General features: G+C 43.9%; 1 protein-coding gene across 1 annotated transcript in view; it reads right to left on the minus strand.

The window, feature by feature from the left end:
* Positions 1–1,990: 1,990 nt before the first annotated feature.
* HSCB (HscB mitochondrial iron-sulfur cluster cochaperone) overlaps positions 1,991–24,089 on the minus strand; it is a 36,500-nt gene continuing 14,401 nt past the window's right edge. Inside the window, exons 2-6 of the mRNA XM_077295076.1 lie at positions 21,124–21,220; positions 18,338–18,427; positions 18,091–18,235; positions 10,006–10,053; positions 1,991–2,446 (exon numbers count right to left, since the gene is read on the minus strand). Of these exons, the coding sequence (XP_077151191.1) occupies positions 2,358–2,446; positions 10,006–10,053; positions 18,091–18,235; positions 18,338–18,427; positions 21,124–21,220 (469 nt within the window). The 3' untranslated portion in view covers positions 1,991–2,357. The remainder of the gene's footprint in view (positions 2,447–10,005; positions 10,054–18,090; positions 18,236–18,337; positions 18,428–21,123; positions 21,221–24,089) is intronic.

The raw sequence follows: 24,089 nt of genomic DNA on the forward strand, positions 1-24,089 counted from the left end.
AGGAGATGGGTCAGGGCAGATGTCTGGGCTCTTCCGCATTCCATAGGAAACTTGGTTCTTTCTTTAAAGGCAGGATTCTCTCTTTTCCGAGCTAGGTCTAAATATTTTAGAATATTTTGATGACTAGTTATGCTTAGGATTCTGCAGTTTGCCACAATTAACAGGGGGTTCTAGACTTAATGCCCCCAGGCACCAGCTATCCTCTTTTGTTCAATTTTTTGGTCATTTGGTTTACCGGCAGGATTATCGAATCCGCAGTTATGAAGACTGTTCTTGTTTGAGTTTTGTCTGTCTAAGGTTAGGGCACAAGGGCCACCTTTCTGATGTTCAATTTAACAACTGTTTTATAGGTGAAAACATATGGGCAGCATTTGCATGGCAATATAATCCTTTCAAAATTTTTGTATACATACAATGAGCTAGGACAGACTTCCAAGAGCCAGGTTTCTACCTTGGTTTTCCTGGTCCAGCAGAATTTAACTTGTAGGCCATGAATCAGGGCTGCCTGTACAGGAAGGGTGATGGTGTGGCCACGGTATTATTCCCCAGGATCCAGGAGATCTCTAGTGGGGCCCATCACCCTCCCCCTTTCACCAGAGAGAACTCTCTATTTCTGGTGATTTTATTTTTCCCTTTCTAGTAATTATCCTCTCTGTGACAGTAATATGGAGACTCATTCCTTTCACCCTAGCAGGATTCTTCGCCTTTGCACGATAAAAAGCAGATTTGTCTCCTTCCTTTAGGTGCTGCACCTCCTCTTCTGGAGAGGACCTCAAATCTGACATAGTCAGAGCTGTGCTTCCCTATCTGTCCTTGAAAAGCCAGAATTGTATTTTTGGTCACCTGCCTAAAAAAATGCAACAAAAAGTCATCGTAAATATCCCAAATTGATATGAATAGAAATGTTAGCTCATAAAGTGAAAAAACAAGCCCTCACTCAGCTCGATCAATGAAAAAATAAAAAACTATCACCACCACTCTCACCAAAAAATTCTCACTACACAAATGCTGTGAAAAATTAAACCTAAAAAAAGAAAACACTGGTAGAATTACATTTTCCTCATCATTTCATGCAACGTAGAATTTGTTTACCCCATCTTTCAGTATTGTTTGGCAAAATGAATGGTGTTATGCAAAGCTTCACCGCTTGTCCCACAAAGAACAACTCCTTGTATGTCTACGTCGACAGAAAAAAAAAATTATAGCTCTTGGAAGAGGAGGAAATATCGAAAATGCAAAAATAAAAAATTATTTTGTCATTAAAAAGGTATGTTTGTCTAAAATATTGTTTGTGCCACAGTAAATTTGTCTATCGCCCTACACGTTCCCTCCGTTCTGAAACTGACCTAAGACTAACATACTCCATAATTCGAATGTCGCATCTCCATCTCCAAGACTTCTCCCTTGCGGAGCCAGATCTCTGGAATGCAGTACCCCACACGATCCGACTGTTACCTAGCTTCCACGTTTTTAAGTGTGCTTTAAAATCACATCTCTTTAAACAAGCCTATCACCTCAACTCACTAACCTAACTCTCCCCTGTTCCCTCCTTCTAAGCATTATTCAAAATCTGCTCCCTCCTATTCATCTGTCTCCACACCCTCCATGCACCTGACAATTGCACTTAAACACACTGGCGATGGAGCTTTATATGGAAATCCCTATTTATTACAATTCTAATTCAGATCTAAAATAACAAGCACTTTTCACCTATTGTGTCCCTCCATTTCCTTATAGATCGTAAGCTTGCGAGCAGGACCTGCACTCCTATTGTTCAACTGTCTTGCGTTGTATTGTCACTGCTTAATTGTAAAGAGTTGCGGAATATGTTGGCGCTGTATAAATAAAAAGATGATCATTGTAACCCCCCCCCAAAAAAAAATACAAGTTAAAAATCTGTGTTGTCATACAGCAGAAAAGGAAGTCCACCAAGGGGCTGGATACCATCACAAAGCACTGTATAGAAATGAAACTGATATTACTAGTAAACTGACATTGTCCAGTTTTATTATAATGCACTAAAAAGTTGTCAAACCCAAACATTAATGGAACCAGATATGTAGCAGAAAAAAAACTACATTGAAATATTAAAAATAAACTAGAACAAGGCGATAACGTTTCAGTCAATCAGATAAAGTCATCCAGCCTCGAGCAGCAAACACGAAAACTTGGTTCAGGAAAGTTGTATTAAATATGCGAGCAACAGTCCTTCCATACCAAACCTTCCATTATTGACGAGGAGTGCAAGTGTAAGGTGCAGTGTTCAGGGTGAACTTTGGTGATCGTACCAGAGATCGCTCATAGCATGGCATCTTCCTACACAAAGGCACTGTCTAAAAGCAGCAGGAGTGCAAAGGTCATGGAACCATTTTCTTCTTCACTTGATCTAGTAGGTTTGAATAGTACTTCATCTTGGTTAACAACATTTTAGCATCCTCAAGATCCCCTAGAGAAAGAGCAGAGTCACAATAAGCATTCTTGTGATATCAGCCTCGGCACAAAAGATTGTACTTTCTCTCCTACCCGACTTAGGACAGAAAACATACATATGACTCACTGCTCTAAAGACTAGTCTAAAATGGAGCTAAAAAAGTGTGTATGATAGAGGCCTAATATACATACAATACTGTGCAAAGTTTTAAACAGGTGTGGGGCAGAAGCTGCAAAGTAATAATGCTAAAAAAGTAGAAGTGCTAATACAGAAATCTATATCAAATCAATATTTGGTATGGTCACCATTTGCCTTCGAAATAGCATCAATTATTCAAGGTATACTTCCAAAGTTTTTGAAGGAACTAAGCACAGAGGTTGTTCCAAACATCTTCTAGAACTAACCACAAATATTAGTGGATGTAGGATTGTGCAAAACCTGCAACTTCATGCTATTCCAGACATGCTCAATGTTGAGATCGGGCCATGGCATCACTTCCGGGACTCATTGTTCTTTACTTTGAAAATTGTTCATGGAGAAACCCCTTTTAGAACCAAGTACATTATAATAAATAGATCTTAATTTTATTCTAAGTTCTACAATGTTTAAAAACAGGCAGCGAAATGTTTTACCACACAGAAAGAATCAGCTGTGATCCCATGCTGTCCTGTCTATACTCTTACTTCCTTCCCTGCTCAGGAGCTGTGGTATGATCAGACCATGTCCCGCAACGGTCAGACACAGCCATTACATTACACAGTACATAGTAGGGACACATTTATTAGATTCTCAGTGCAGGAACTTTTTTTTTTTTTTTGGAAAGGGAACCCGTCACCCCCAAATTCGAAGATGAGCTAAGCCCAACAGCATCAGGGGCTTATCTACAGCATTCTGTAATGCTGTAGATAAGCCCCCGATGTATCCTGAAAGATGAGAAAAAGAGGTTAGATTATACTCACCTGGGGGGCGGTCCGATCCGATGGGCGTCTCGGTCCGGCACCTCCCATCTTCATAGGATGACGTCCTCTTCTTGTCTTCACGCTGCGGCTCCGGCGTACTTTATTTGCCCTGTTGTGGACAGAGCAAAATACTGCAGTGGGCAGGTGCCGGGCGCCTCTGACCTTTCCCGGCGCCTGCAGTACTTTGCTCTGCTCTCAACAGGGCAGACAAAGTACGCCTGCGCCGGAGCCGTAGCGTGAAGACAAGAAGAGGACGTCATTGTAAGAAGATGGGAGACGCTGGACCGCCCCCCCCCAGGTGAGTATAATCTAACCTCTTTTTCTCATCTTTCAGGATACATCGGGGGCTTATCTCCAGAATGCTGTAGATAAGCCCCTGATGCCGGTGGGCTTAGCTCATCTTCGATTTTGGGGTTTACAGGTTCCCTCTAAATACATCAAACTGTAGAAATTATTATTTCAAGATCTTTTGAAATCTATTAAAATGTAGTTTGTTCGTGGGAACTCTTTAGGTGACATTAGATGTATGTTTTGGGATCGTTGTTCTGCTACATAATAAATTTGGAGTCAAACACATCCTTGATGATGTTGAACCATGGGCAAGTATCTGCTTGTACTTCTTGAAGGAATATACCAGGGAAGGTGGATTTTTCGCTGCACTGCTGATTTGCATTGCTATGCAAGAATCAAGATATCAGGATAAAGTGGTTTGTCAACGTGTTTCAGAGTCCATCTGACTCCTTCAGGACAACACGTAAAACATGTACCGTATTTTTCGGACTATAAGACGCACCGGACTATAAAGGCGCACCCAGGTTTTAGAGGTGGAAAATAGGGAAAAAAAATATTTGAAGCAAAAAAATGTGGTAAAATATTTAATAACATAAATAACATACTATTATATATAATAACACCACATATAATAGTATGTTATTATGTTGGAAGCTGCAGGACCAGTGTAGTGTCGGTACAGTACTATATGAAGATGCTGGAGGGTGAGTATAAGAATGGGGGCACAGGGCTGATATTGAAAGCACCACTCCAGCACTGCAAAATAGCACTGGAGTGCTGCTTTAAAATCCCATGAGAGAACTATAACTCCCAGCATGTCCTGCAGATCCTATGACATGCTGGGAGTTATAGTTCACCACAGGAGTGACAGAGTGCTTTATTGTGTATTGTAAAGACTAACCTCTTAATTGTGGCAGCCTGCCAGCCTGTGGTGAGGTAAAAGCATCCCATGACTGCACACAGAGCCCTCCCTCTTGTTGCCGCTCCACAGGACAGGTTTTGAGGAAGCGTGCAGATTCTAGTGGAGAGCCTGAAGGACCTGTGATGATGTCAAGAAGAGGGAGGGCTCTGAGCTGCCATGTGATGCTCCAGCCCGCCCACTCCTGACATCACACAGGTCCTGTTTGTGCACAGCACTCGGCATCCAGGCATGGCAGGCAGGTATACAGCGATCTCCTCTCCGCTCTGACCCCTGCTGCTGCTGCCTCCTTCCCAGAACACACAAATCTCCCTAGCTGCTGCAGCAATCAGCGCTGAGGAAGCCATGCGTGTCCCTGCTTAAGTGCAGTATTCATTTGCTGCTCCCGACTCACCGCTCAGCTGATTGGTGGGTGGGGAGCCGCTAATGAATATTCACTGCACTTAATCATCGGGACCACATGGTTTTCCCAGCGCTGATTCGGGGCAGCGGGGACATCCTGAAGTGGGATAACAGTGCGATCCCACTCACTGCTGCCCCCCCTCCCCACATGCTACATCCGTACCATAAGACGCACCCACACTTTCCTCCCAAATTTGGAGGAAAAAAGGGCGTCTTATGGTCCGAAAAAAACCCGGTATTTCTAAGAATTGAGAACACCAAGAAACGGGCAATGTACAGGACCCTAGATGTGGTGGTCGGCCAAGGAAACTTAGTGCAGCATGCTTACTTCTCTTCAAAATTGGAAGATGTCCAGCTGTACTATTAGCTCAAAACTGGAAGCAAGAAGCGAGACCCAACTACACCCATCTACTGTTCAGAGAAGTCTGGCCAGAAGTGATTTTCATGGAAGAATTGAGGCCATACACCAAATGCAACACAGTAACAAGGCCGAGGGACTCAACTATATATGAAAATAGGAATGGGGTGCAAAAAAATGGCAGCAGCCAAATGTGAAATATTTGGCTGGAACAGAAGGCAGTTCGTCATTGAGGAGCTGGAGAGCAGCACAATGAGTGTATAGAGACAATACTAAAGCATGCTGGAGGTTCCTTCCAAGTGTGGAGCTACATTTCATTGGGTGAGGATTAATGGTGTCCCAAGTCCTCAATCAGGGGAGGCATCCAAATGTATTTGCCACGAGACAGCAGCCCTAAACACACAATGTCATTAGGAACTATAGCGAGAGTAACAAGGAGTACTGGAAGTGATGATAAGGCCTCCATAATGCCCTAATCTCAACTTCAGCGGATCTGTCTGGGATTACATGAAAAGCTATGAATTGAAATGATATGGACCCATACTTTAAAATTAAATATTTATTTACCCTGTACAGTGCAGCCAAATTAAAGAAATGAACTACACAGCCAGTAAAGACTACAGCTTGTACTATAAAAAATAAGCCCTTTTTAACAAAAGTTTTAAAACACAACAGGCTAAAGAAATTTGGTATTGCCATTATTGTATCAACTTTTAGAAAAATGGTTATGTCAATATTGCTGAATAGTGATAAGAAACATAAATCCAGAATTACTGTGTTTTTTTAATTCATTCCACCACCCAAAGAGTCTGTTAAAAACGATAATTACTTCTAGGTAACCCATGACAACAAACGAGTGTGGGATTCACCCCTATTACTGGACAGGAAGCCCCAAGCACAAAATAAAATGTAACTCCCACTTCCTCCTTCAATGTGGTTCCCAAGGAGTCAATAAAAGGATTTTTTTACTGGTCATCTGTTTTCTTAACAATTTGACTATGGGGTTAGTAATAGGGGCGTCTTATTGATGCCTCTCCATTACTAAACTCGGGGCTTGATGTCATAAAGGTGACATCAACCCCCACAACCATTACCCCACTTGTTTGTAGCCGGGTGGGGGGTGGTGAATATCCATGGCCCCTTCCTAGGCTATTAATATCAGCCTGCAGCTGTCTGCATAGGCTTTGCTGGTTATTAATTCTAGGGGGACCCCATGTCGTTTTTGGGGGGCTCCCCTATTTTAATAGCCAGTAAAGGCTAAGTATACAGTTGTGAGCTGATAATAATAGCCTGGGTATTACCCCTTTCCCAAGCTATAAACATCAGTTTAAAAACCAGTTGTTGGCTTTCCCTCTGCTGGTTTTGAGAATTGCGCGGGAGCCCATGCCATTTTTTCAATAAATTTTTTCATTAATAAAATACATGTCCAGTAATTTGCACACACTGTACTAATTGTATTTGTCACTGACATCTGTATATCTACCTATTCTATATGTATTTACAGTATGTAATACATCTCTTCTATCCTGTCAGCTCCTGCAGTGATTTTTACAGAACTCCACAGATGTATTACTGGAAAAAACGACACACACTGTGGCGCTCACCACAAGAGGGAGGGGGGCAAAGGGTGGTGACAGGAAGGGTGGGCAGTGGAATGAACACCCCTAGCTGCTGGAACCACACAGGATCTGTGCCTATCCTGGGAAGAAAATATATACACTAGAATGTCACAATGCGGACAAGGTGGACCGCACTCAGGGGTGCGTGCTGCGTGGTGCTGGGCGGCAAGAAGCTGATACTTAGATCCGCAGGGTTTTGCCCCAGAAACCACTATACTTATAGAACCTGTATGAGTGCTGTACAATGATAATTCAAATTGACGTTATAAATGCGTATATGTGTATGCCTGTGCCGGCTATACAGAGAGGTGCTTACCTAGCTGCACTTGTTGTTCCACCACAGCGCCCAAAGTGTAGCCCGAACTGGCGTCCGCTGTGTAGTCAGATGCGGCGTCGGTGGGGAGTAGAAGAGCGGGGGGAAAAAAATCTGCAGCTGACGCGGTACCTGGGAGCCCCGGCCAAAGGCGTCCCTGGTAACCGCGAGGAAAAAAAGATGGCTGCTAGCGCCGGCTCGCTGGTGCCTAAGCAGTGACGTCACTAAGGTACGGAGCGGCGTTGGAGCCAAAAAAGAGGTGACTAACCAACGCGTTTCGAAGGTGCTCGGCCTTCTTCATCAGGGTTACCGCATGTCATTGCCTCTTCTCCCTTTATACGCTACAGATGGATTACCACCCCGCCCTCAGCCCGCCTCCACAAAAAACTCACTCGGGCATGTTGATTGCGTTCTTTTGATGTTACTGTGGGCCAGGCTCTGCACTCCAAATATGTATATTTTATTATATCTGGGGTATGGCTGGTGTGGGTCCCTAAACATTGGCTACCACATTGATAAGTGGTTACATGTTTGTAATAAAAATAAATACTTTATTAAAAATACATAGTTAAAAACCAAATCATATATAGTACAAGAGCATTGCGCTCAGACGATTATAAAAACTGGAGGCTAAAAGAAATAAGACTTACCTGAGATAAAAAATATATAAAATACTTAAAAACTACTAAATGAAGGATATTAATTTGGATACGCGGGGACGAATGATACAGGGGTGTAGCCCTATCCTTGTGCCTACGGATATGCCTGCCCATTAGGATTATTAGGTTGGTGTATGTCCCTGCGCGCACTCAAACTATGATTGATACCCCCTAATTCAAGTTCGTCCCTATTATAAGAATGGGACGGAGTGGTGACCCCTAAATCCTAATGCGTATCCCTATTATGGGAATGGAAAGGGGTTAGTAGATAAAAACACGAACTAATGTATAAGGGGGCAGAGAGAGAGACACACAGAGAGATAGTGGTTTCTGGGGCAAAACCCTGCAGATCTAAGTATCAGCTTCTTGCCGCCCAGCACCACGCAGCACGCACCCCTGAGCGCGGTCCACCTTGTCCGCATTGTGACATTCTAGTGTATAGATGTATTACTGGCTTTTCTTCTATCTCTCTATGCAATATAAATATATGTGTTTTGATGAATATTTCCTTTGAAAACGATGTGTAAATGACAGAGAACTGCAGTATGTAAAAGCTCATGTAAAAAAACCAAAACAAAAAAAATCGCATCGCAATCGGATGTAATCTGGTTGCTAGGTGTGAAAATCGCATGGCACTCGTCCATTTTTTCAGTCCAGATTTCGGAACTTTTTTTCCTCGCATATGGGTATGCACCCGTAAGGGGACATTTTAACTCATCCATCAATTCCTCCCTTTATAGATTTATTGCAGAGTTGCCCTCTTATCACTCCAAGAGCTCACAGAGTGGATATTTTACCAAATAACCACTTAGTTGAATCTAACAGCTTATGACTTCAAATCCCAAAAATATTAATTGGGTATAATGGCTCCACCGTCTTAAATTGGGAAATTTGACTGGAAATTAACCACAGCCACAACCTCCTGCTCTTGCTCCAGACCATCCCCTGGAAATCACCGGGTCAGAACCTTCCTTCCAGGGAGCTGTGTGCAGGGATCCACCAGCAGGCACTGAGAATGCACAGACCTGGAATTGACCGCAAATCTTTCAGGGGTGCTATGTCATAAGGATGCGCCCTGCACAGACCTGGGTGGCCATTGCTTTCTGCCGGACTCGACACGGGGTACGCCGACCAGCACACCCCAGCATGCACAAACCCAAGACAGCATGTCGGCTAGAGACTTTTTGGCAAAGACGTCTCTGCTTGCACGCAACTGCACACCTTGACCTCCTGACCAGAGTGGCAACTCCAGATCTGTCGGTATCCAGGATCCTACGGACAACCTCCAGACCTAGGTAAGGCTAGGTTCACATTGCGATAGCAGCCCGTTCAACACATGCGTTAACGGACTGCTGGTAACGCAAGTGCCGATATGTCATCGCGCAGATATAGCTAGCAGATGCTCTATCTGCAGTAGCAGTGACGGACCCGGAAACGCTGCAGCCCGCGTCCCAGGGTCCGTCACTCAATGACGGCACATCGCTAGCGCACGCCCATTGTGGGCGTGCGCTAGCGATGCTTCTGACATAGGACTTAATGGCGGAGTTAACGGACTGCGTTACACCGCGTTATGCCACGGTGTAACGTAGTCCGTCTAACGGACTGCCTATAATGCAATGTGAACCCAGCCTAAGCTCCATTCTAAACTGTCCTTCACTTCTAGGATCCCTCAAGGACAGGAAATCAAACTGATGCGGAGCAGAGGTACCTCCCTTTTATTCAGTAGGTTACCTGTCCTTGATGGGAGGATACTCTTTCAGATGGTGCCCTCATGGAAGAAGGGGAAAAAAGTTTTATGGAAGTTAAGGCGAAGTTAGGCCTGGTTTTTAAGGGTAGAATATGCATAAGTTACTAAAAACATTCCCATAATTATGCATTTACACTATATAGTACACCAATTCAGCATGATTGTAAATTATTGGGCAATGTAAAATTGCAATGTACAGCACAATGCTGCACTTTTACAATTGGCCACTAGATGTTACTAGTCCTCTGTACATATCGTATAGAACTGGAAAACTAGTTCTGAAGAGAAAAGAAAAGATGTACCGTACCTTTCTCAAAGGCATTTCTAACATTTTCAATCAATGACTGGCATTTATCTGTGAAGACAGTAATCAGAAGTTAATGGTAAAATAGAAATGTGTGAGTATACACACTGTATATGAAAGTGAAGTTAGTCAGAGGGTTTAAACAAAACACATGCAAAAATCGCTAACTCATTTCGTATTTGTGCTATTGAAACTTTTCTGTTGAAGTCTTCATGAAGTGTGCACTGGAATAAGATGTACTAAATTAATAAACTTTTTTTTTATAAAAATTGTTGCATCTTTCATCTGACACACACACACACACACACACAAAAAGTACTGCAGTTGAGAACTGAAGAACACTTCTGTTATAAATCGCACCACTTATCCTCCATGCAACGCTCTGCCATTTTGGAAAACTTTGTTTTGAAAAATGCATGTTGCTTCTTTGAAGAGAGACTTAAAATGGAACCTGCTCCAAAGTAATCACTGTCCAATCAGAAGGCTGTAGGAGAAGAATAAAAACTAGTCCAAAACCGCTTCAGAGAATAAAAAACTCCCCAAAGAAGCACTGTTTCCAGAAGCCGCTTTTGCTTTTAGAAACGTCATGGTTTTTGACTGCATGAAAAACTCCATGTGCACATCACTTAAAGAGTATTTCAAGGGTTTTGTTAGGAGTATTTTAGAGCAGAATCTGCTCCAAAATATATGTTAAAAACCGCTGATCAAATCATAATTCTGCTCTGTTGCAGTGTAAAAGCCATACAGCAACCTATTTCTAAGTAAGGCTAGTTTCACATTTGCGGTTGAGTCTGCAGCATCTAATCAGCAACCGCATGCAAAACTGCATGCCAATGCATGTTTACGCAGCGTTTTTATCCTCATCAGCTTACGCATGACATCAAAAAGCACACTGTGTTTGCATGCGTTTTTTGCCTGCGTTTGCGCTTTCTATGCGCATGCGTTCGATATTTCCAGGAGGGCATGTCTCAATGGACGTGCAAATCAGTTCCTGGACATGCGCAGTCCGAATACATGCCTGCGCATATTTGACAGAAATTTGCCACCTCAAAAATTGCAATTTGGTGAGTTAGCCTCGCCCAGCCGCACACCGCGAAAAGACGCATGCTTCAGCAAAAGCGGGCGAACACATGCAAACGCATGAACCTGCGTTCACAATGTAAAAGATAGGAAATCAAGACGCGTCAGAAACGCTGCGGACACAACCGCAAATATGAAACTGGCCTAATTCTCAGAGACTTTGTCCAGCTAAAGCCTTCATATTGCTGTATGTATAAGGGCCTATATGGGAATACGGTTTTATTTAATTTGCTAATATATGGCTCTCATTAGAGGGGTGATCATCGGCCTGAGTCACACAAGTGTATATTACGGTATCTCTGCGAGAGATTTGGATCGATTACGCCCGGCACAAATTCTGATCCGAGTTTGAGCAGAGTATCAGATTACAGTGATCAAATTCTCACAGATGAGAGAAGCGTATCACAGGTGCGGAGAAGGAGAACTTAATTTCTCCATTGTCAAGAGTCCATGGATGATAGACTGAACTGGGAAGTTTGGCGCACACCAACAGACTTCAGAATCACCATCAGGAGGAAAGAAAGAAAAACAAAACAAAAAACACTGATCTGCACTGCCCCATAGTGTAACATTGTGAGCCCTGGCGGGCAGGGTCCTCTCTCCTTCTGTTCTTGTGTGTGCCTGGTTTTGCTCAGGTTTATTGCGCTTGTCTATATCTGCCCCTTTCACATGTAAAGCGCAATGGCATAAATGGCGCTATAAAAATGTGTAATATTATTATTATTATTAGGTCTGAATGCCATTTGATAAAACATCGCATAGCACATTTACACGTTCAGAATTTGGTCAGTATTTTACCTCAGCATGTGTAAGCCAACACCAGGAGAGGAACAATCAGAGGAAAAGTAGAATAGAAATACGTCACCACTTTTGGATTTATCACCCACTCCTGGTTTTGGCTTACAAGTACTGACCAAATACTGAACATGTGAACGTGGGCAAAAAGTAAAAAAGTGGTTGTTTGCGGTAAATACAGTGTTGTCTGAGGGTTTGGATTACCTGAAATATCGAACCGAGGCACACTTACATGCCGTCACCACCATGCTCCATGGTGACAGTGATTACATCACCATTCACTGGATGGCAGTGGCCATTATTGACTGCAGGAATCAGGTGACTTGAACAGCGCTTCATTGGGAGCTTCTCTGATGACGCACGGTTTAAGTCATCTGACAGCCAGTGACAGGCTGCAGCAGTCCTGTGCCAGGTGAAACTGCAACCTCATCACTTCGACCAAGGAACAGCCAACGCTAGATCCACAAAGGTGTCAGCAGCGGAATTATGGACGGTTAACTCACAAATAGCAAAGCAAAAAATGACAGCCTCTAATACTAGACTGTTCCAAAGCCAATCGTGGGTTGGAGACAGAGCCGAATGAGGATGGCTTAAGGCCCCGTCTCACTAAGCGATTTACCAACGATCACGACCAGCGATACGACCTGGCCGTGATCGTTTGTAAGTCGCTGTGTGGTCGCTGGGGAGCTGTCACACAGACCGCTCTCCCCAGCGACCAACGATCAGGGGAACGACTTCGGCATCGTTGAAACTGTCTTCAACGATGCCGAAGTCCCCCTGCAGCACCCGGGTAACCAGGGTAAACATCGGGTTACTAAGCGCAGGGCCGCGCTTAGTAACCCGATGTTTACCCTGGTTACCAGCATAAATGTAAAAAAAAACAAACAGTACATACTCGCCTTTCGGTGTCCAGGTCCCTTGCCGTCCGCTTCCTGCTCTGACTGAGATCCGGCCGTACAGCGAGAGCAGAGCGCAGCGGTGACGTCACTGCTGTGCTCTCACTTCTCACTGTACGGCCGGCAGTCAGTGAGAGCAGGAAGCAGACGGCAAGGGACCTGGACACCGAAAGGCGAGTATGTACTGTTTGTTTTTTTTTACATTTACGCTGGTAACCAGGGTAAACATCGGGTTACTAAGCGCGGCCCTGCGCTTAGTAACCCGATGTTTACCCTGGTTACCAGTGAAGACATCGCTGGATCGGTGTCACACACACCGATTCAGCGATGTCAGCGGGGCCTCAACGACCAAAAAAAGGTCCAGGCCATTCCGACACGACCAGCGATCTCGCAGCAGGGGCCTGGTCGCTGGTACGTGTCACACATAGCGAGATCGCTATGGAGGTCGCTGTTGCGTCACAAAACTTGTGACTCAGCAGCGATCTCGCTAGCGATCTCGCTATGTGAGACGGGGCCTTTACTCAGCCGACAGCCATTTCTATCATTAACATGCTCGTTAGGGCTATAAACACACACACACTTTGTGGCCTGTTATTTTTTCTTACTCAGACGAGATATTTTTTCATGCATTGTTTTTTAACTCTATAGAGTATGATAAATGTCAAACCTAGTCCTAAGTATTTTAGAAAAAAAACAAAGCACCAAAAAGCGTGAAATAAAAAAGAAAAAACCCACACTGTTTATTAACCCCTTCATGACCTGGCCGCTTTTTGCAATTCTGACCAGTGTCCCTTTATGAGGTAATAACTCAGGAACGCTTCAACGGATCCTAGCGGTTCTGAGATTGTTTTTTCGTGACATATTGGGCTTCACGTTAGTGGTAAATTTAGGTCGATAATTTTTGCGTTTATTTGTGAAAAAAATGGAAATTTGGCTAAAATTTAGAAAATTTCACAATTTTCAAATTTTGAATTTTTATTGTTAAACAAGAGAGTTATGTGACACAAAATAGTTAATAAATAACATTTCCCACATGTCTACTTTACATCAGCACAATTTTGGAAACCAAATTTTTTTTTGCTAGGAAGTTATAAGGGTTAAAATTTGACCAGCGATTTCTCATTTTACAGCAAAATTTACAAAACAATTTTTTTTAGGGACCACCTCACATTTGAAGTCAGTTTGAGGGGTCTATATGGCTGAAAATACCCAAAAGTGACACCATTCTAAAAACTGCACCCCTCATGGTGATCAAAACCACATTCAAGAAGTTTATTAACCGTTCAGGTGCTTCACAGCAGCAGAAGCAACATGGAAGGAAAAAATGAACATTTTACTCTTTAGTCACAAAAATGGTATTTTAGCAACAAATTTTTTATTTTCCCAAGGGTAAAAAGAGAAACTGGACCCCAAAAGTTATTGTACAATTTGTCCTGAGTACGCGGATACCCCATATGTGGGGAAGAACCACTGTTTGGGCGCACGGCAGGGCTCGGAAGGGAAGGAGCGCCATTTGACTTTTTCAATGAAAAATTGGCTCCAATCTTTAGCGGACACCATGTCGCGTTTGGAGAGCCCCTGTGTGCCTAAATATTGGAGCTCCCCCACAATTGACCCCAGTTTGGAAACTAGATCCCCCAAGGAACTTATCTAGATGCATAGTGAGCACTTTGAACCCCCAAGTGCTTCACAAATTGATCCATAAAAATGAAAAAGTACTTTTTTTTCACAAAAAAATTATTTTTGCCTCAATTTGTTCATTTCCACATGGGCAACAAAATAAAAAGGATCCTAAAATGTGTTGGCCAATTTCTCCTGCGTACACCGATACCTCATATGTGGTCACAAACCACTGTTTGTGCACACAGCAAGGCTCGGAAATGAAGGAGCGCCATTTGACTTTTAAATGAAAAATTAGCTCCAATCGTTAGTGGACACCATGTCGCATTTGGAGAGCCCCTGTGTGCCTAAACATTGGAGCTCCCCCACATGTGACCCCATTTTGGAAACTAGACCCCCCAAGGAACTTATCTAGATGCATAGTGAGCACTTTGAACCCCCAGGTGCTTCACAAATTGATCCGTAAAAATGAAAAAGTACTTTTTATTTTCACAAAAAAATTTCTTTTAGCCTCAATTTGTTCATTTCCACATAGGCAACAGGATAAAATGGATCCTAAAATTTATTGGGCAATTTCTCCTGAGTACACTGATACCTCACATGTGGGGGTAAACCACTGTTTGGGCACACGGCAGGGCTCGGAAGGGAAGGAGCGCCATTTGACTTTTTGAATGAAAAATTAGCTCCAATCGTTAGCGGACACCATGTCGCGTTTGGAGAGACCCTGTGTGCCTAAACATTGGAGCTCCCCCACATGTGACCCCATTTTGGAAACTAGACCTTCCATGGAACTAATCTAGATGTGCGGTGACCACTTTGAACCCCCGAGTGCTTAACAGAAGTTTATAACGCAGAGCTGTGAAAATAAAAAATCATTTTTCTTTCCTCAAAAATTATTTTTTAGCCCGTAATTTTTTATTTTCACAAGAGTAAAGAGAAATTGGACCCCAAAAGTTGTTGCCCAGTTTGTCCCGAGTATGCTGGTACTCCATATGTGGGGGTAAACCACTGTTTGAGCACACGTCGGGGCTCGGAAGGGAAGTAGTGACGTTTTGAAATGCAGACTTTGATAGAATGGTCTGCGGGCATCACGTTGCATTTGCAGAGCCCCTGATGTGCCTAAACAGTAGAAACCCCCCACAAGTGACCCCATTTTGGAAATTAGATCCCCCAAGGAACTTATCTAGATATGTTGTGAGCACTTGGAACCCCCAAGTGCTTCACAGAAGTTTACAACGCAGAGCCGTGAAAATAAAAAAATCATTTTTCTTTCCTCAAAAATGTTTTAGCAAGCAATTTTTTATTTTCACAAGGGTAACAGTTGAAATTTGACCCCAATAGTTGTTGCCCAGTTTGTCCCAAGTATGCTGGTACCCCATATGCGGGGGTAAACCACTGTTTGGGCGCACGTCGGGGCTCGGAAGGGAGGGAGCACCATTTGACTTTTTGAACGCAAGATTGGCTGGAATCAATGGTGGCGCCATGTTGCGTTTGGAGACCCCTGATGTGCCTAAACAGTGGAAACCCCTCAATTCTAACTCCAACACTAACCCAACACACCCCTAACCCTAATCCTAACTCTAGCCATAACCCTAACCCCAACACACCCCTAACCACAACCCTAAACCCAACACACCCCTAAGCCTAATCCCAACCCTAACCCTAATCCTAACCCTAACCACAACCCTAACCCCAACACACCCCTAACCATAACCCTAACCACAAGCCTAATCTTCACCCTATTTCCAACCCTAGCCCTAATTCCAACCCTAACTAATTCCAACCCTAACCCTAAGGCTATGTGCCCACGTTGCGGATTCGTGTGAGATTTTTCCGCACCATTTTTGAAAAATCCGCAGGTAAAAGGCACTGCGTTTTACCTGCGGATTTACCAGTGATTTCCAGTGTTTTTTGTGCAGATTTCACCTGCGGATTTCTATTGAGGAACAGGTGTAAAACGCTGCAGAATCTGCACAAAGAATTGACATGCTGCGGAAAATACAACGCAGCGTTTCCGCGCGGTATTTTCCGCACCATGGGCACAGCGGATTTGGTTTTCCATAGGTTTACATGGAACTGTAAACCTGTTGGAAAACTGCTACGAATCCGCAGCGGCCAGTCCGCTGCGAATCCGCAGCCAAATCCGCACAGTGTGCACATAGCCTAATTCTAAGGCTATGTGCACACGCTGCGGAAAACGCTGCGGATCCGCAGCGTTTCCGCAGCTGCGGGTCCGCAGCAGTTTCCCAGGAGTTTATAGTTCAATGTAAACCTATGGGAAACAAAAAACGCTGTGCACATGCTGCGGAAAAAACTGCGCGGAAACGCAGCGGTTTACATTCCGCAGCATGTCACTTCTTTCTGCGGATTCCGCAGCGGTTTAACAACTGCTCCGATAGAAAACCGCAGTTGTAAAACCACAGTGAAATCCGAAGAAAAACCACGGTGAATCCGCGATAAATCCGCAGCGGTTTTGCACTGCGGATTTATCAAATCCGCTGCGGAAAAATCCGCAGAGGACCAGAATACGTGTGCATAGCCATAGCCTAACCCTAACCCTAGTGGAAAAAGAAATAAAAAAAAAATATTTTCTTTATTTTATTGTTGTCCCTACCTATGGGGGTGATAAAGGGGGGTTCATTTACTATTTTTTTTATTTTGATCACTGTGATAGGTTTTATCACAGTGATCAAAATGTACATGGAACGAATCTGCCGGCCGATTCGGCGGGCGCACTGTGCATGCACCCGCCATTTTGGAAGATGGCGGCGCCCATGGAGGAGACGGACGGACACCGGGAGGCACGGTAAGTATGAGGGGGTGGGGGGGGGAGCATGGGGGGTGGATCGGAGTATAGGGGGGTGGATCGGAGCACGGGGGGAGCGGACAGGTGGACGGAGGGGAGCGGACCACAGAACGGAGGACTGGGGAGGAGATCGGAGGCGGTGGGGGCAGATCAGGGTTTCCAGCCATGGCCGATGATATTGCAGCATCGGCCATGGCTGGATTGTAATATTTCACCACTTTTCACAGGTGAAATATTACAAATTGCTCTGATTGGCTGTTGCACTTTCAACAGCCAATCAGAGCGATCGTAGCCACGTGGGGTAAAGCCACCCCCCCCCCGGGCTAAAGTACCACTCCCCCTGTCCCTGCAGATCGGGTGAAATTTGAGTTAACCCTTTCACCCGATCTGCAGGGACGCGATCATTCTGTGACACAGCATATGCGTCACAGGTCGGATTGGCACCGACTTTCATGACGTATACGCTGTGTCACAGGTCGGGAAGGGGTTAAAAAAACAAAACAAAAAGCACATTGGGGTGGTGCAAAGAAAAAGTGCATATCTACCCATAGCAACCAATCAGATTTAAGTTTGGACATTTCTTAGGGTCTCTGGGAGCGGAGGAGGAATTTGATTGGTGAATGGAGCCTTTATTGTGAGATTGAATATTAAACGACAGATGAACCACAGGACTGGTACATGGACAACAAAGACAACGGCTATAATCTAAAGTCTGGAGGGCACAAGAGGTGTCGGGCAGCCGAAGATGGCACTGTCGTGGCTACAATGCAGTATATAATCTGACCAATGTATCTGTGTCCATCAGAATGTAACATTACACTGCAATAACGTAGCAACTGAGCACAATCGTCTGCGGGTCGTGTGTCACAGCCTAAAAGCCAAAAGGAATACCTTGTACAAAAGTCCCAATTTCTTCAATTTCAGCCTCGTTTTTAATGTCATTAAGTTTCTCATTGATTTCTAAGATCTCAAATAGAACTGGAGAATCTACGCCACCTTCTGTACCTTCTGTAATTGTGATGCCATGAAGACTTAACTGTGATCAGAAAGGCAAAAAAAAAAAATCAGATCTGGAAAATAGGCTTTAAATCTTCTCTTTAACATTTTTTTAAAAAAAAGCAAAACCCGCCAATCTTACCAGATATATGCCTCTGCTCAGCGGTGATAACAGGGTGTTGTAGGCTTTGTTAACCAATGACGACTGCTTTGCAGAAATATCCCGTTCATGCTAAATAAAGCAGAGAAGAGGTCACTCATTTATACGGCCACACCGTCGGGGCTTCCAATGTAGACAGGAAGTGTTATCATAGTTTCAGCCTCCATGGCACTATACGTACGCGAGCCAGTGGGGTGTGTACATGCAGTGGCTGACAAGTTATACAGGAGAAAGAGCTCACAATCCAGGAGACAAAGGGTACAAGGAGCTTATTCAGCATTATGTAGGGTGCAAGCCTGGCTGAGGAAGGGGGTTAGCAGATGGCGTTTGACAGATTTGCAGAAGGGAGGAAGTCTGATATGTTTGCGTAGAAGACAAGGATTAACCCTTTGATTTCCATGGGTTTTTGGCAATTTCACACTTTTTGACAAGTACGAATAAAATCTATATTAGGGTATGTGCACAAGTCAGGATTTCTTGCAGAAATTTCCTGAAGAAAACCGCATTTTTTTCCCGTTTTTTTTTTAGCATTTTGCAAGCGTAATTAGCTTGCAGAATACTAAAGTTTTCCAAGCGATCTGTAGCATCGCTTGGAAAACTGATTGACAGGTTGGTCACACTTGTCACACATAGTGTTTGACAAGTTTGACCAACTTTTTACTATAGATGCTGCGTATGCAGCATCAATAGTAAAAGATAGAATGTTTAAAAAAAAAAAAAAAAAAATGGTTATACTCACCTGCAGACAGCCGATCTCCTCAGCGGCTTCCGTTCCTATAGATGGTGTGTGTGTGCAGGACCTTCGATGACGTCGCGGTCACGTGACCGCGACGTCATTGCGGTCATGTGACCGCGACGTCATCGCAGGTCCTACACACACACCATCTATAGGAACGGAAGCGGCAGCATGCACTGATGAGAGGCGGGAAGACTCCGGGGGCCATCGAAGGTGAGTATATGACTATTTTTTATTTTAATTCTTCTTTTTTTTTTTTTTACCAATTATACGGTGCCCAGTCCGTGGAGGAGAGTCTCCTCTCCTCCACCCTGGGTACCAACCGCACATAATCTGCTTACTTCCCGCATGATGTGCACAGCCCCGTGCGGGAAGTAAGCAGATCAATGCATTCCTAGGTGTGCGGAATCCCCGCAATTCCGCAAATTTAATGAACATGTTGCTTTTTTTCCGCTATGCGATTTTTTCGCGGAAAAAAATGCAACATTTGCACAAGAAATGCGGAAAACACTGAAAATAATGGGAGGCATATGTAAGCGGTTTTTTTGCATTTTTTCATGTTTTTATAGCGAAAAAACGTGAAAAAAACTCAAAAAATACTGAACGTGTGCACATGGCCTCACAAAACAAAGATAATAGCAACATCCCACATCATTATTTTTTTTAAGCAGAAAATAGTAAATTGTCACTAAAAATACGATGCAAACAAAGTCAAATCGCACTCCTGGTCCTAAACAATGGGCAATGAATCACTTATGATTACACAGACATAGCCATATCTTCGGAAAAATCACACGAAACAGACACCAAAAATCTGGATGTGATCTGTTCATTATAAAAAGGTAACGACCTACAAAATACAGGGGCTACACATGCAGCTCTCACAGCAACCAGTGACATCTCAGGCTTGATGGCAGCCACTATCTTTGCCTTGCTGATGATCAGCTCCTTAAAACAAGACTTGTATCACACCTATCTAACCAAGGCTAGAGATGAGCAAGTCGCTTAGCCCAACTCCGGTCCACGTCTGTGTTCTCTGGCCCAAGCTTAGCTTATTAGCCAGGCTGGTATGAGGCCACCTGTGTGCCGCACAAATTACGTCACACCAGGCCAGGTAATCAGACTCCATGCCGGGGAACCCAAAGAAGGTCGGGAAATTCACACAGCGTCAATGAATAGCCAGACAGCATGGATCTGAACCATGGACTGGGGCTGTGCAAAACAATCCACTTATTTCTGGCCAGAAAGTATCTTATATGTCAGTAGTTACTCATCATGTGCCTTCATTGCGAGGACATAGAAGATATGTCCTTGGCAGGAAAAGGGTTAAATGCTATACCTAGCATTTTTGTAGACATAGTAGGACTCTCACCAATGTGGCCTTTCCTGAACCTCCATATGATTACAATCATTATATGAAGGTATAAGAGGTTGAATGCTGCATAAAGAGGTAGTCTACCCCAAATACTGACAAAGCCAGAACACCATAAAATGGCAGCCATGTAGGGCAGAGAAGGAGCTGCACAATCTAGGTACACAGAGGTACAGGCTCCGCTGAGCCTTAGGCTGGGGCTACCTGGTGACTTGGTCATCACACTTGTTACATGGCCAAAGTTCACTAAGTGTCGCAGTTACATCCCTGTGCAATATAAGTAAATGGGATCGCATTGTGATCCCCAAGGTACTGCGAGAAGCAAGTCGCAAAAAAAAATAAAATCAAGATTAAGTTGGACTTCTTGTGACTTGCTTGTTGCGGCCACAGTACCCTTAGGGTGACATCGCGACCCGATTCACATGTATTGGGCCTCAATGTAGCAGCAACACATGGTGAACTTTCTTAGCGTGACAGGTTTGGCGGGCAAAGTCTCTGTGCAGCCCTGAAGCTTTGGCAAAAGATATAAATATATAAATGATATTAATGGCTCTGGAGACCTCTTGCACCACAATGAGCGTTTGGTGCTTGGAGCAGATATCATGCCAATAACAATTCACACAGAAATAAAAATATATTCTTCTCAGTCTGGAAACCTACCTGTGACTTCTGACTGAAGTAATCTGGGTGTAGTAATCGCTGGAGATTTCTGTATTTCCTCTGCAGTTCCTGGACATCAATATTAAATGATCGGTCACTGCAAAATTAAGTATAAAAAGCAGTTAAAGAGGTCGACCCCTTTCAGAAAACTATGGGCTATAAGCTGCAGTAATTGTAACAAAACAAACTTCAACTAGTTACTCTCCCTCCCTGGTGCCAGTTCGCTGCCCCTTCCTGATTTTATGCTGCAACCAGTCATGAGGTCAGTGACTTGTTTTGTCTACATAGGCAAAGCTGTTGAGCAGTGATTGGCTGCAGTGCTGTCAACATAATGTCTGCACGGCAGACAAACAAGAGAGGGCTAGTAATATTCAGTTTGTTTTCTTACAACTGTAGCAGCCATGCTTCTCTGAAAGCAGATACCCATTTATGGAGCAAGTAGTATGGAATGAAAAAGCTGCACTCATCTCACCGACCAGCATCACCTCTCCACACTGGGTGTTGTGCTCCCCCAGCTCTCCTGGCAACAACATCCACTGTTGGCTGTCACATGACCCTTCACATTTAGTCTAAGCAGGAAGAGAGATGTTTCTTTACAGTCGGATGAAATGTGAAGCCTGCAGCCGATCAGCGGCCACTGATTGGCTACAGCAGTCACAAGATGTCCCACCCCAGATGTTGATGCCAGGAGACTGTAGAGAATCATTGTACCAAGTGTAGAGACACAGCACTGATCTAGGAGAAAAGTATCAGTCTGATCTGTGGACCTCTCTGGTGATGCATGGTGTGGTTAGTTATACCACGTGGTGGAGGCATGTGCTGTATTCAGATTACTAGTGTGAAACCACTATGGATCATACGCTCCATATAGCCCTGTGCACAAAGCATTTTGGATTCTGATACAAAGCTCTGCAGTCAACTTGAGTCAGATATATGAGGCCATGATCACATCTTTAGGATCAGATTTCAGCATGAGTGACCATGTGGAATTTCAATGTGTGCTGAACAGAACAAGCTGCTTTTAATTTCATAGTTAGGTTGGGTTCACATTAGCGTTTCTGTGCGCCGCTTATGATCCTCATATCTTTAACATGGTGTACTCAGGGACATGCTTTTGAATGCGGATGCGTACGAATGCGTCGTTTCGCGGTGTCCGGCGAACGCAACATGTTGCATTTTTTTGAGGCGTCAAATATTGCGCAATCGTCCGCATGCGGATGATTGTGTCAAAAAATGCATTACTGTCTATGGCAGTGGTGGGGAACCTCAGGGCCCCAGGGACATTTACGGCCCTCGATGACCTTTTATCAGGCCCCCAAGCAGATTTTCAGGGACCACATTCTTGTGCAGGGAGCTGTATTTTGATTGCCACCAGCACATTAATTTCTTCTAGCTCTGTTAGCACACACGCAGTGTTCACTACTGAACATGCAATGCACTGGCATGCAATGAAAGATTACATCCTGACTACAGTGCCAGGATGTACTTTGTGGGCAGTTTGTACGGCCCCTGAAGGATGGTATAAATATCCACATGGCCCTTGGTAGAAAAAAAGATTCCCCACCACTGGTCTATGGGAACGCATTGCTAAGCAAGAACATGCATACTTCACATTAATCATGTCCCGGAAATTATGTCACCACCTACAAAATCACTCATATGTAAAAGGGGTCTGGAGACAGGTAGTCCATTACTTTCAAGACTCTGGATGGAAGTATGGAAGCTCTGAAAATGTCTGTTTGTATTTGCAGTCTGTACTAATTTTTTTCTGTTCCTTGTAGACTGCTGCTTTGGTCCTGGTGCTGCCTGACTGCTGTGCTGTTGGACTACTGCCTGAAATGTAAGTATTGGTGTCCATTTTTTGTTTTTTTTCTGCTACATTGTGTTTGGCTCTTAACAAGTTAAATTTTTCTTATCTGTTATTTTCTCTAGTGTTTCACTTGACTGCTGCCTGCTCCTCCAACATTTCCTCAACTGAAGGTTCCAAAAGTGGACATGACACTGATTATTGTAATCACATTTGATTTACTGATTGGTATGTATTGACTGGCAATACTATACATATGGTAAATCATGTATTTTCTTTACAGGTACCTTCCAGTGCGGAAGAGCAGAAGTAGTCGAGTGGAAATGATTCTTTAACCCCTTTCTGACATCGGACGTACTATCCCGTCGAGGTGGGGTGGGCCCGTATGACCACCGACGGGATAGTACGTCCAGCGCGATCGGCCGCACTCACGGGGGGAGCGCGGCCGAATGTCAGCTGACTATCGCAGCTGACATCCGGCACTATGATCAAACATGATCGCAGTGTTCCGGCGGTACAGGGAAGCATCGCGCAGGGAGGGGGCTCCCTGCGTGCTTCCCTGAGACCCTCGGAGCAACGCTAGCTGCATCCTAGTCCTGCAGGGACTACTTCCGGGTCCAGAGCAGGCGCTGGTAAGCCTGCAGCGCTGTAAGTCAGATCTCTGATCTGACAGAGTGCTGTGCAAACTGTCAGATCAGCGATCTGTGATGTCTCCCCCCCCCCGGGCCAAAGTAAGAAAGTAAAAAAAAAAAATCCACATGTGTAAAAAAAAAAAAAAAAAAAAAAATTCCTAAATAAAAAGATATATATTATTCCCATAAATACATTTCTTTATCTAAATAAAAAAAACAGTAAAAGTACACATATTTAGTATCGCCGCGTCCGTAACGACCCAACCTATAAAACTGTCCCACTAGTTAACCCCTTCAGTGAACACCGTAAGAAGAAAAAAAAAAAGAGGCAAAAAACAACGCTTTATTATCATACCGCCGAACAAAAAGTGGAATAACACGCGATCAAAAAGACGGATATAAACAACCATGGTACCGCTGAAAACATCATCTTGTCCTGCAAAAAACGAGCCGCCATACAGCATCATAAGCAAAAAAATTAAAAAGTTATAGTCCTCAGAATAAAGCGATGCCAAAATAATTATTTT

Source organism: Ranitomeya variabilis, chromosome 1 (genome assembly GCF_051348905.1).
Source record: "Ranitomeya variabilis isolate aRanVar5 chromosome 1, aRanVar5.hap1, whole genome shotgun sequence".
NCBI classification, from domain to species: domain Eukaryota; kingdom Metazoa; phylum Chordata; class Amphibia; order Anura; family Dendrobatidae; genus Ranitomeya; species Ranitomeya variabilis.